Source organism: Spermophilus citellus (assembly GCF_964194105.1).
Source record: "Spermophilus citellus genome assembly, chromosome: 8".
NCBI lineage: Eukaryota > Metazoa > Chordata > Mammalia > Rodentia > Sciuridae > Spermophilus > Spermophilus citellus.
In genome coordinates, this window is record NC_138189.1 from 70,108,912 (window position 1) to 70,122,639 (window position 13,728).

General features: G+C 35.6%; 1 protein-coding gene across 1 annotated transcript in view; it reads left to right on the forward strand.

Moving 5' to 3' along the window:
* The window catches only part of PTPN13 (protein tyrosine phosphatase non-receptor type 13), a 204,995-nt gene that overhangs the window by 39,122 nt on the left and 152,145 nt on the right, over positions 1 to 13,728 (forward strand). The window contains exon 2 of the mRNA XM_081303163.1: positions 2,374 to 2,492. Coding sequence (XP_081159289.1) covers positions 2,378 to 2,492 — 115 coding nt within the window. The 5' untranslated portion in view covers positions 2,374 to 2,377. The remainder of the gene's footprint in view (positions 1 to 2,373; positions 2,493 to 13,728) is intronic.

Genomic DNA, 13,728 nt, shown 5'->3' on the forward strand with positions numbered 1-13,728 from the left:
CTTCTCCTCCTTCCCTCTTCTCCTCTTTCCCTTGCTCTTTCTTCTTGGTGGTGCTCTGTATATTTCAGGTGGCACTTTGGGTAGACATGCATTTATATGTGTATGTTTTTGTATATGTGCAATGCTGGGAATGAAAACTATTTTGACGCATATTTTGAGATATAATTCACATGCCATTCAATTTAGCACATACCTACATACCTTGGGTGTTTTTAGTATCTACAAAGTTATGCAACCATCACTACTATCTAAATATTAGGATGTTTTCATCCTCTGGGCAGGACTGAAGATAGCTCCAGGCTTGTCCTCTGTCCGGCCTGCTTCCTTCCCTCTCTCCTCCCCCGTTCTACAAGTGTAGCTGGCTCCAGACACAGCCTGCTCCCTTACTCTTGTGTGTGCTCTTCTCCTCTCTCCCTCTTTGTGCTAACTTGTGTAATAGCCAGTGCCATTAGATTACTTTATCGGGTACCAGTCTGCCATGTCACCTCCAACTCCAGGGAACACATTATCAAACACTCCAAGGGATCCCTGTGAAGCCTCTTTTACTGACTTGAGGTAAAAGGAAGGCCCCTTCCTATACCCCTTCTGCTTTAGAGGAGACATGAAAATCAGTACAAGTTTCTTCAAAGAAATCTTCTTGTGCAATCTTTTTTCTTTATACCCTGTGTGTAGGCTTTGGAGCCATCTAACCGGTTCTCAGATGTAACACTTTGGAAATTTGCTACAGGGTAGTCTTTCCCACAAGTCATGTTGGTATCTGATTGCTAATGATATCTTGATGCTTCTGTCGAAACTTTCAGTTTATAATATGTTTCATGTAGAAGATAGTAGCTCACACATCTCTCTAAGAAATGCAACTTCTACTTTTTACTCTTGGACTAAGGTGCTATGATTCTAGTAAGTATGTGAAAACCTAGAGACTTTTGCTATGGGTAAGAGGTCTGAATAAATAATCATACTTCTGTACAAGCTAAATAAAAACCCTTTGGCTTTTTCAAAGCAAGATCTTACATCTTTCCTTTTAACTGCTATATTATGTGTGATAGTAGATCTTACATCTTTCCTTTTAACTACTATATTATGTGTGATAGTAGACACCCCTCAGGGGCAGACTTTGAGCATAAAATGTTATAGTAAATGTTTTAAAAGAAAAGTGAAAAGACAAGTCTGGCCTTCCTGCACCTGAAATTGCTTTTATTCAATCTGGATTAAACTATCATAAATGTAAACTAAAGAAAACTCCTGCTTTTCTTATCAGTTTTTAAACAAAGTCAACTTTTGTCTAAATCAGATGTTTTTATAGTTTCATTTTAAAATTTAATGATAAACTTAGTTACAGAAAATACAATTAAGTACAATATTTAACATTTTCAGTATCATTTGCCTTCTTTCCTAAACCCATCTGCTGCTGTGTACTAATAGATATACCTCTTTATTTATTTATTTTTTTGGTACCAGGAATTGAACCCAGTTGTTCATTACCACTGAGCCCAGCCTTTTTTATTCTTTATTTTGTGACAACATGGTCCCACTAAGTTTCTTAGGGTCTTGCAAAGTTACTGAGATTGACCTCAAACTTGGTGATCCTCCTATCTCAGCATCCACAGTCACTAGGATTATAGGGGTGTGCCACTATGTCCAACTAATAGACATAAATTATATATTATGCTTAAATTGGTTTGGTTGGGGTATAAATCTTAGTGATACCATAAAGAACAGTTTTCAAGGCATGCCAATTGAGAAAAGTTTATATGGAAGTATTTTGAATAGCTGCATTTTTTTCCTTCCAAAATAAAAATAGGATCATTGAGCCCCATAGAGAATCTTAAATTTAATCAACATATCACAGTTATATATATATTTCACAGTTATAGTATATATTTATTAGAGATTATAGAATCCATTAAAAATGGAATAAATGTGCTCTGCTTTATTCCCAAATTCCCCTGTGATGGCTAAAGATTATCTTTTCCATTCTACTCTTTATATCTGGTGTGCATAGGATGAAACTTGGAACTGAAATCCAAAATGCTTGCAGTTTAGTCGGGCTGCTCTAGTTTCATCATCCATCTATATTTTGGTGTCTTCTGGTACCCTGGTTTCTCTGTCTTCTCATAAAATAGTCATCACCACTCTTATCCAGTTCTGTCTCTGAGGTGGATCCTGTTAGGCAAGAGCAATTAGTTGTTTTGAGGGGGTTTCCTTCCAATTCCTTTACTCTTTATGAGTTTAAGACTATAGAACTATATTGAAGGCTGTATTGAGAAATTAGGTACACGAGGGTTCATAGTCTCTCATCATATGTAGACCTCTTGCTACTATAAGTGCAGGTAAGTTGCTAATGCCAGACCATCTGTTACCTTTGTTTTCTAGTAATATGCATGTGTCACTAGCTGAGGCCCTGGAGGTTCGGGGCGGATCACTGCAGGAGGAAGAAATATGGGCTATATTAAATCAAAGTGCTGAAAGTCTCCAAGAATTATTCAGAAAAGGTATGACACTTTTTAAAAAATATTTTATTTTGTATATTGGGTTGTTGAAAAACTGGTACAGGGTAAGAAATTTGATTTTTGTTTGGTGGGGGCTGGGGGGGTGACTGGGAATTGAACACCCAGGAATGCTTTACCACTAAACTATATCCCCAGTCTTTTTTATTTTTTATTTTGAGACATGGTCTTTCTAAGTTGTTAGCATCTTGCTGACTTGCTGAAGCTAGCTTCAAACTTTCAATCCTCCGGAGTCATGGGGATTACTAGTGTGCACCACTGAGCCCGGCAAGGTATTTGATTTTTATTTTGGTATTCCAGTGTTTGGGGCCAAGCATGGGAAAAAATACTAAATCTTATCTCTTTGAGGGCTAAAAATGCTCAAATCTGTCTACATTAATTTGAACATATTCTGTCACCTGATACTTCATCAGACATTGAAAATGTAATGGTTGCCAAAACAAATAACTTTCCTTTTCTGCTTGGAACTTATACTTCTGTGTGGGAAGCAACTATTAACATAATAATCCTATGAACAAACAAAAAGTGCAACCATGGGGCTGGGGATGTGGCTCATGCGGTAGCATGCTTGCCTGGCATGCATGCGGCCCAGGTTCGATCCTCAGCACCACATACAAACAAAAATGTTGTGTCCGCTGAAAACTAAAAAAATAAATATTAAAATTCTCTCTTTCTCTCTCTCTCTCTAAAAAAAAAAAGTGCAACCATGACAGGAGGGAGGAAGGATTCCGGGAGTTTATAAGAACACAAAGTAGGATTTGACCTGGTCATGGCAAAAAAAAAAAGAAAGACCTCCCTGCATAAGTTACCCCTGAACTAATACCTGGGAGAAAATTAGAAGTTGACTAGATGAGAGGGGGTTAAAAAATAGTCCTGGCAAAGAGAAAAATATGTACATCCCCTTTACTCTAAATTAGGTAATGTAGGTTAAATAAGTAGCCTGGTACTTCCTTGTCTTGAACACTTGTTATATGACACTGGTTATATGACACGTTAGAGATTGAATAGTCACCTTTTGGTTGTCCAAAACCTTTGATGTTATGCTGAAAAGCTCCACATGAAGATAGTGTTTGTTCATATCACATGGCAGCACGTGTTTAGTAAATAGAATAAGCCAAGCTTCTAATAGAAGAATAGGCCTTAAAATTGAATTGAATAATAATAATAATAATAATACCTAATAAACATGACAGAAATAGGTGAGGATTGAGGGTAGTGGTAGTCCTCAAAATGTGGTACCTGGACCACCAGCATTGATGTCACCTAAAACCTTATTAGAATGCCAACACGTAGGTCTACATTAGAGATCCACTAAATAAGAAACTCTGGGAGTGGAGCCTGGCAATTTGTATTTTAACAAGCATTCAATTACATTCTGATACTACCCTGTGAGAACCATCCATAGGGCAGAATTGCTAAAGACCAGGAACCATGGGAACCTTTTGGAACAGTGTAGGAGTAGCCACTAATTGAGTACAGGAAAGTCTAGAGCACAGGGATTTAGAGAAAGGTGGTAAAGCTTTGTTATTGTTTTCCAATCCAGGGACAGGAACTTGGAAAAAAACTGTGCTAGGGCCCACATATGAACTGCTTATTTACGTTTGAGACACCTACTCCTAAGAGTTTGAAGGTCTTCGATTAGAGTTAGGATTAATCTAAAGAAAATTTATTCTTTTTATCTGAAATCACTTGCCCAAAATCTGGCTATTTTAAATAATCTCTATTGCTTCGTTTCATTTTAATTTTTCAGAAAATTCTTAGAAATTCCAAAAATGTAGGCACTCCAAAGTATAGAGCAGCCACACTCCAAAGGTATTGTTGAAGGAAAGATATGTTGCTGGTATTAGTTAACGATTAACAAGAGTCAGTATCATATTTAAGAAACATCTACTTGTGAAGTATTATGTGGAAGATCCAAATGAGTAGAAGGTATCACTATTGCCCTTAAGGGACTTATTCAGATCAGAAAGATGCATGTGAGAAGTTTTACCACTTCAAAACAGAGTGCCAAATGAATGACAGAGACAATGAGTACTACAGATGTTCAGAAGAGAGAGAGAGAATACATCTTTTTATTATACAAAGGGCAGGATCACTGCCCAGGCCATGACTCACAGAATATAAAACCTCTTGCACTCTGTAAGTACTCAAGGGTTTTTCCTTCTTTCAAATTTCATAATGTTAATAGAGTTTGAATGTTTGAATTTACAGTTCTTGTCATTGAGAGATAATTATTGCATAACATATTGGCATATTATAATAGAGGCTTATTGGATGTGTTATAAAATTAATTGTGAGGCAGCTATCTCTTACATACTGTCCAGTGGGAGCTTGTTACCATAAGGCCCCCAGTCTGATTCTCAGGGTCGTATCAGTAATACAGAGAAATTAAATTTGACTTCTTTGGCAGTTGGGAGATTACCAATTGTTTTGATTGTTACCTGGAGGAAGCAAATGGTCATTTGATTTACCTGAAATCTATGATCTTTTATTCCTTATATTTGATAATACAGTGTTATTTTACTACAAGTTTTTCTGATTCTTATACCAACTAAAATAAAAAAAATTATCAATTTGTTATTTTTGGATGAATTGTAGGTATCTTAATTCTCTGTTAGAAACACTTATGAGTAATACTGGGAATGTGTTACTGTAATACAGTGGCCTTCTTGAAGTCTGTTTTTCTAAAATGTGTTTTCCTTCCTTGATCTTCTTGGTCTTTCTGGGTCTGCTGTATAAATCTTTGTTTTGATTTTTGTCAATGTCTTTTTCTCCTCTCTTCTCTAACCCCTTTGTTGCTTTTGTGTCTTTTTGCAGTATGTGAGTGTAAACATGCTATTCCCATAAGAGAAAGATGGAAGTAAGCATTTCCTCTGGGGGATTTTTTAACAAAGGTCAAGAAAATAATCTGTTTTTTCATCTTTTTGAGTCTCCCAACAATTTGAGACTTTTAGCATTTCTTAAAACAAAAGCTTTATAATTATTATTCATAGAATCATGCTGTCTAAGCATGACCTCGTTGAAAGATCCCCATCTTTAAGTGAGTTTTTCTTCAGAGGAAGAAAAATTTTAACCTTGTAAGCAACATGCAATTCCAAACAATTTGATGCTTATGATGGTAGTTGATGTCCAGCCTGTGCGCTGCTTTAGTACCGATATTCAGGAGATGAGTGTTGATAGGGAAGAGTAAGGTTTACTTAAGGATAGCTCTGAAGAAGATTGAGGGTCTACCTCCTATAAAAGCTCCATCCTTTCTGGCAAGGCAAAGGTGTGTGTGGAAAGGGAAAAAGGCAGTGGGACTGCAAGCTGAGCAGGGTCTTCATCAGTGAGGGGTGTGTCTTCACCAGGACACTGCAGTGGATTTCAGTCTTCTACATCTGGTTACTAAGAGTGTTAAAAAGGCCTTCTGGATTCTATGCATCCAAAGGTTTAGCAGTTAACATCTAGATGGGGCTTCTCTCTAAGAAGAAAAAGATTAGGGAGGGTGGAAGGGCAGAAGAGAAGGGGGAGCAAAGGATAATTTCAAGGGAGCCCCTCTTATGGTTCTGCATCAGACACCACCTTGGGTGCCTTCCAATTCAATTTTGATAAGAGCTCGAGGACTCAGTCCTCTGAGAGTGTCTCTCGTTTTAGGCCCCAATCACAAACCCCACATTGTTTTACCTGTGCTGCTTCTTGATGGCTATCAATTGAGGTTCAATTAATTTGTGAGAGCAGCTCACAGAACTCAAGAAAGCATGCTTACTGGCATATTACAAAGGATATTGCAAGGGATAAAGATGAAAGATGCATAAGGCAAGGTACATAGGAAAGGGTATGGAGCTTCCATGCACTCTGGGTATTCTCCCCTCCTCTAGCAGTTTCCGTATGTTCAGATATCAGGAAGCTCTCTGAGCTCAGTTCTTTAGGCTTTTATGGAAGATTGATCATGTAGGCATAATTGACTACCTCACTGGCTACTAGTGATCAACTTAATGCTCCCTCTCTTCCCATGAGGCTGGGGGGTTGACTGAGTAGGAGGCACGTGTTAGATGAATATCATTGTCTAGACCAGCATGATACACTGGAGTCCCAGTCAGAGGCCCAGTCCTGGAAATCCCAACAAATCACGTTCAGCCACTTGCCCCAAAAACTGAACAGGGGAGAAAATATGTGGGTATGTGTGTGTTGTTTGTGTGTGTTGAAAAGCAGAAAAGGAACTTTGATCAATATAGCTACACCAGGAAGACAAAGGAGACCAGCATTTCCAGCCCTATCTTCAGGGTACTAGCATGAGCTTCCAGATTATACAGACAAGAGGACCAGAAGTATGCATAGTCAAGCAGTTATGCTCAAACTGTGGCCTGGCTGATCATTATCTAAGGATTGGTCAGGCAGAGGCCTTGTTAGAGATAAGAAAGTTGCTCTTGCCAGGGAGATAGTTTTCACTCATCACAAGAGGTTTATAGATCAGACCTGTTCTTCTTGAAATCCACAGTGACTGATTCAGAGCAAAGGAGACAGATGCAAATAGAGCCAGAAGCTGGGCATGGTGGCACACGCCTGTAATCCCAGCTACACAGGAGACTGAGAAAGGAGGATCACAAATTCAAAGTCAGCCTGGGTAATTTAGCAAGACCCTCTCTGAAAATAAAATTTTTGAAAAAGGAAGGGAATGTAGCTCAGTGATAGAGTGCTTTTGTGTAGTATGTGCAAGGTATCCTGAATTCAATCCCCAATACACATATACAAACAAACAAACAAACAAACAAAAAAAAAAAGTAGAGGAAAAGAGAGATGCCAAGTTTTAAATCTGTTTTTAGTTATACTGATTGGACATTTGCAAACGCAAGTGAAGAGCTTAAGTTCTTGTTATAAGCACAGTGGCCAATTTAAATATTTCTTACAAAAGTGAAAGAGGTTGAGTATTGATGAAGACAAGGGTAAAGAAATGACTAAATGGGTTACATAATTTAGGAAATCCAATATTTCATAACATGTTAAAAGCAGTTCAGACTAAGCGATGACATTGTCTCTTAGCTCAATTTAAAAGATGCCTGGTAGGTACATTAACACATACGTTTGCCAAGACCACTCCTGCTTTTCAAACTTGACAAGAAAAAAATATTCAAGCAAGTTTGCAAATCTGAGTGACTTCACCCTGGGGGACATTTTCATACCATATGATAATGGACTGGATAATCATTAATGACTAATAGGATTCTAGTAATAAGCCAGTATTTTTGAGTTCTGTATTCCTTTTGATTCAAGGAATCCATGTTCCAAGTCTAAGGTTGGACTGATACTGTAAAATATATGTGCAGTTTTTATCCCTATTTCCTTGCATACAGTTCCAAAAATTCTTGGATTTACAAAGTGGTAAGTGTATTTTTGTATGGTAATAGATTGGTGACTGGAATTCCCCAGGTAGTTAGGTTGGGGAAGTGGGGGTGAGTGGGATTTGGTCACTGAAAGACCAAGGCAGAATTAGTGGATTGAGACCTTTCAGCTCTACTTGTCTGTCTGTCTGTCTGTCTGTGTCTCTCTCTCTCTCTTTTGGTACTGGGGATTGAACTCAGGGGCATTCTACCACTAAGCCACACCCTCAGCCCTGTTTTGTGTTTTATTTAGACAGAATCTCACTGAGTTGCTTAGCACTTTGTTTTTGCTAAGGCTGGCTTTTGAACTGGCAATCCTACTGCCTCAGGCTCCCGAGCTGCTGGGATTACAGGCATGTGCCACCTCACCCAGTTTAGCCTCACTTCTCTTAATGCCATCTCCCAACCCCCCACATACAGAGGAATAGGATTGAAAGTTTAGGTGATCACCAGTGGTCTATGATTTAATCATCATGTTTATATAATGAGATTTCAGGAGAACTTCAGATAGCTGAACATAGAGGTTCCTGGAGGGTGTTTTGCCCAGAGAGAACAGAGAAGCTCCACACCCCTCCCACATACCTTTTCCTATGCATCTCTTCCATTTTTGTATCTTTAAAAAATATATTCTTTTTTTTTAAAGAGAGAGAGAGAGAGAGAGAGAGAGAGAGAGAGAGAGAGAGAGAGAGAGAGAATTTATTAACATTTATTTTTTAGTTCTCGGCGTACACAACATCTTTGTATGTGGTGCTGAGGATCGAACCCGGGCCGCATGCATGCCAGGCAAGCGCGCTACCGCTTGAGCCACATCCCCAGCCCCTAAAAAATATATTCTTTACAATAAACCAGTAAGTGTAAGTAAGATATTTTCCTGAGTTCTGTGGGAAGCTCTTATCAACTTCACTGAACCTGAGGAGGGGTGTAGAAGGAACCTCAACTTGTCCATCAGATAGAAATATAGATGACAACCTGTTTGCAGTTGGAGACTAAAATGAGAGCTGTCTGCAGCTAGGTAGTGTCAGAGTGGAACTGAATTAGAGGACACCCAGTTGGTGCTCACTGTATAGTTGATTGTTCAGCTGGTGTGTGGGGAAGAGCCTCACATTCGATGACAGAAGCATGTTGTGAGAACATAGAAACTAGGTTGGTTTGTTTTTCCTGTATTTCAGAATACACCTTTAAGATTTCAGTTTTTGCATCCTAGATGAATTTGTGTAGGTATTCAGTGGTTCTAAATAATATTTTAAAAATGCTATTCTTGTGCTTTTTCTGGATAATCTTTAGAAGTGAGATTATTGCTGCTTTAGAAAGATTAGCTTACCATTATATAAATTGCCCAAAATAGTAATTATTTTAGTTGTGAAGCTGTTGCCCTCTGCAGAAAAGAGCTCTTTTGAAACTATGGAATTTTAAATTGGTAGAGTAGTTGATTAATTGGTGTTAAATCTCCCTTTCCTGAAAGGATTTAAGTCTTATATAAATCTGTTTTATGTGGTTACTTCTGGTTCCTTGTTTAATAAATAAAATAATAATGAAATGAGCAATTTGAGGTTAAAAAGATAACAGAATAAAACAAAAGAAGTACTAAAAGCGTGCATGATTTATTATCAAAATAAAAAATTTAAAGAACTAAAAAGAACTACTTCGTATTCTTTGGTATACGTAGAAGACCATGTTGTATTTCTTGTTGTCTTTAGAAAACAAATTTGGATAAGGTAGTAGAGAACAGGATATATAGAATCCTTTGGCTGTATTTTATTATAAATTCTTTGAAAATAAACTTGAGAATGACAAATTAGTACAGATATATGGGACAAAAATCAAATTTTTCTTCATTCCCTAAGAAATATTTTAAAATCGGAATTTATAGGTACTTCAAAAAAAAGTCTTATTAGAGAATGAAAAAAATGCATTTTTCTATCAGCAAAATTTAGTGATGTATTAAGGTTTTCTAATATATAAAATCCTTGTATTATACAAACAATTTCAGAGACTCTCCTGATATTGTAAGAAAAAAAGTAGAAGAAATGCCTACATAAGCTCAGAACACTTACACATATATATTTTTAAAATGTTTTCTTAGTTACACATGGACACATATCTTTTTTTGTTAATTTATTTTTATGTGGTGCTAAGGATCGAACCCAGTGCCTCCCATGTGCAAGGCAAGCGCTCTGCTACTGAGCCACAACCCCAGTCCATTTACACATATTTACTTATGGAATAAAACTTTTAGAGCTGAAGAGATCTCTATTCTGTCTACATTTTAGAGATAAGGAAACAAGTTGTAGTTTAAATAACTCAGAAGTGTTAATATTGGCAGAATAGAAACAACTATTTTAAAGCAAGTCATTATGAGCAGTATCTAAAAATTGATAGTTCTTTTATGAGCATAGATGCCAATAGTGTGTTTTGAAAACAATATCAGATGACATCTCTTTAGATTTATAGATATTGAAAGAATAATAAGGGAAAATTATGAACAAAGTTGTTAAATATTCAATATTCATTCTTTTTTTTTTTGAAATCTGTAATCATTTTATTTTATTTTTTTAAATTTTATTATTTTTTTATTGGTTGTTCACAACATTACAAAGCTCTTGACATATCATATTTCATACATTAGATTGAAGTGGGTTAGGAAAGGTAGCAGAATACAACAATTACTAATAGGGCATTATTTAAAATTGTGGATGTGTAACCGACGTGATTCTGCAATCTGCATTTGGGGTAAAATTGGGAGTTCAATATTCATTCTTAATTTTTTAAAAACTCAACTAGGAATAGAAAGGAACTACCTCAACCTGATAAAAGGGATGTACAAATGGTTAGAACTAATATCATACTTAAATAGTGAAACATTGAATCTTTCCCTAAGATCAGGAATAAATCGAGGATGTGTGCTCTCATTACTTCTTTTCAGCATTGCATTTAAAGTTCTAACCAGTGCAGTAAGACAAGAAAAAGAAAGGACATCTACATTAGAAAGAAAGTAAAGTTGTATTTATTTGAAGATGATATCATCTATGTAGAACATTTAATAGTAACTACAAAGAAAGCCACTAGAGCTAATGTGTTTGGCAAGTTAAAAGATATAAGGTCAGTATTTAAAAATCAATCATATCTTTACTTGATATCAGTGAACAACCAGAAATTGAGATTTTCAAATATCATGTGAAAATGGTAAAAAAAATAAAATGGAATTTCAAAATATGAAAAAATTAGAGATGAATCTGACAAAAGATATGAAGGCCTATATAATGAAAATTAAAAATAATACCTAAAGAAATTAAAAGACCTAAATAAATGGAGATCTGTACTGTGTTCCTGATCAGAAGACTCAGTGCCATAAAGATGTTAATTTTGTCCAAATGGATAGATTTGATTTTTCTAGAATTCAAGAAGTTTATTATAAAATTTATATGGAAATTCAGTGGACTTAGAGTAGCCAAAATAACTTTGAAAAAGAGTAAAGACTCACAAAATCTAATTTTCAAGACTTATTATTGAGAGCTAGGCATGTAGCTCAATGGTATATAGTGTTTGCCTGGCATACACGAGACCTTGGATTCAGTTTCCAGCACTGCAAAACAAAAACAAACAAAAAAATAAATGAACAACAACAAAAAAACTTATTATAAACCTATAGTAACCAAATCAGACAAATAGATCAGTGGTAGCATAATAGATTTTAGAAATAAACTCACACTTAGGCTAACCTTTAAACACACACTGAACTTCAAACTGACTTCCTGGGATTTGCTGTTGTTATTGTTAAAGCCTTTATATAAATATAGAAAAGTTGTTTTTTGTTTGGTTTGGTTTTTTTGCGGTACAATAAATTCAGAGCCTCATGCATGCTAGGAAAGCATTCCACCACTGAGCTACAATCCCAACCCTTTTTTAACTCTGGGACAGGGTCTCACTGAATTGCTGAGGCTAACCTCAAACTTATGATTCTCCTGTCTCATCTCCTGTGTAGCTGGGGTACAGGTGTGTGCCACAGAGATTGATTGTGGAAAGTTTTTATGAAATAAAAATTTTTTAGTAAATCCTTACATAGTGTATGCAGCTTTTAAAAGACCAGATCATAACTACCCCACACCCCTTTTACATTCCTAATTATCTACACTCATAATTTTGTTGATTAAGAGGGCGTATCAGTTGTCTTTGACGTGCTACATCTTGCTGTGCATTGGTAAGGCCATAATGAACAGGTCTAACTAGTTAAATGTGTTTGAACCAGATAAAATTACCCCATTTGTTCCTTGGAAACAAACTATAAAACTTGAGATTAAATTTAATATCTAGCATTCTTAAAATGAATAATGTATGTGGTTTGACAAGTGTATGAAGCAGTCATAATGAATAACCCTTTCTTTCCCCACAAACACCTAGGCATTACACTGTTTTAATTGGAAGTTATTTTGACTTTAGACATTTTAAACAGATAATTTTCATAAATTCACAGTCATATAGTTTGAGGGGAAAGTTGCTACATGTCATCCTGTCTTATCCCATCCTTAGTGATAAATATACTTTTAATTACTCAGTGTATTTGTTTTAATTTGTATGCTTATGTGAACTTTTAAAATGGTGAGGTATAAAATGTACAGTAAGAGCACTATTCTTGGTTGTACAGCCTGATGGATTTTATGAATGTATGCACACCCAGATTAAGAAACCGAACATTTCCAGAACCCAGAAGTTTCCTTCAAGCTCCCTACTAGACAATTCTTTGCCACCAAGGCTAATCATTACTATGACATTTCACATATACAAGCTTGGCCTAGTTTTCAACAGCAGAATAAGAGAATCACACAGTGTCTACTCCTTTTTTGTCTAAGTTTTTATTCAGCATTCTAACTTTTTTTTTTTCCTTCAGTTTAATTAACTTTCTTATATTTCTAGACTCCAAAATTATTCTGGTCAGTTAACAATTGCATTCCAAAAATTGACCTTGGAAAAGGTTTTTCTTTTTCTTTTTCCTCTTTTTTTTTTTTTATAACTAAGTTTTTAAAAAAATGTTTTGCCAATTTTTTCCCTCAAATGTAGAAATTTAAAGGGTGTTATATGCTTAGTATCATTTAGTTTAGATTTTTCTCTTCCTGGGACAATGTATATTAGTTATAATAAACAGTCTTACAAGAAATATATAACTAATATTTTTTAAAAAAATAGCTCACCTTTCAAATAATTCTACTTTCCTCTTTTGTTTTTGAGAAGGAAAAGGTTTTTATAATGTAAGTAGGGGAATGATATCTGAAGAAAGCAGAGAATGAATAGCATTAGTAACAAGAAAAATATTTTTCATATTAGAATCATTTTGGCACAAAACAAAGCTAGTTTCTCTCTGGGAAAGTATATTTTCTTCTTCTGAAAATTGAAAATATACAGTAATCTTCATTGACCTTTCATCCAGTTCTCAAAAAATTAAACAAATACCATTTCCTGTTGATACTATTGGTTTTTCAGTCTTTGTAAAAATTCCATGCCCTGGAAAGTAAAAAGAAGTCACCTGAGGTCATTTAAATTTTGCAATTTTCCCCTTAGTTTAGAAGAGAACAAAATCTCTTTAAACTTAAAACTACAATTGGGAGAGAAAAAAAAACTGCTTTATAAAAGACCTTAATTATAAAACTTATTTCTTTGGGTAATTTTCTCTGTTGTTGTTTGGTAAAATATAATGTGATAGTTTTATGATCTACAGAGGCTATCCTGAAGTTGTTAGGTGGCAACAGAAGTGTCAGTGCTTTGAGAGGGTTAGTACTCTATTCCAAAATTGCTTAGGCAAAATGGTTAAAAGATAGCAATAAAATTAAGTTTATAAATAGACCCTTTACCGTTAACAATTGACATTTTTA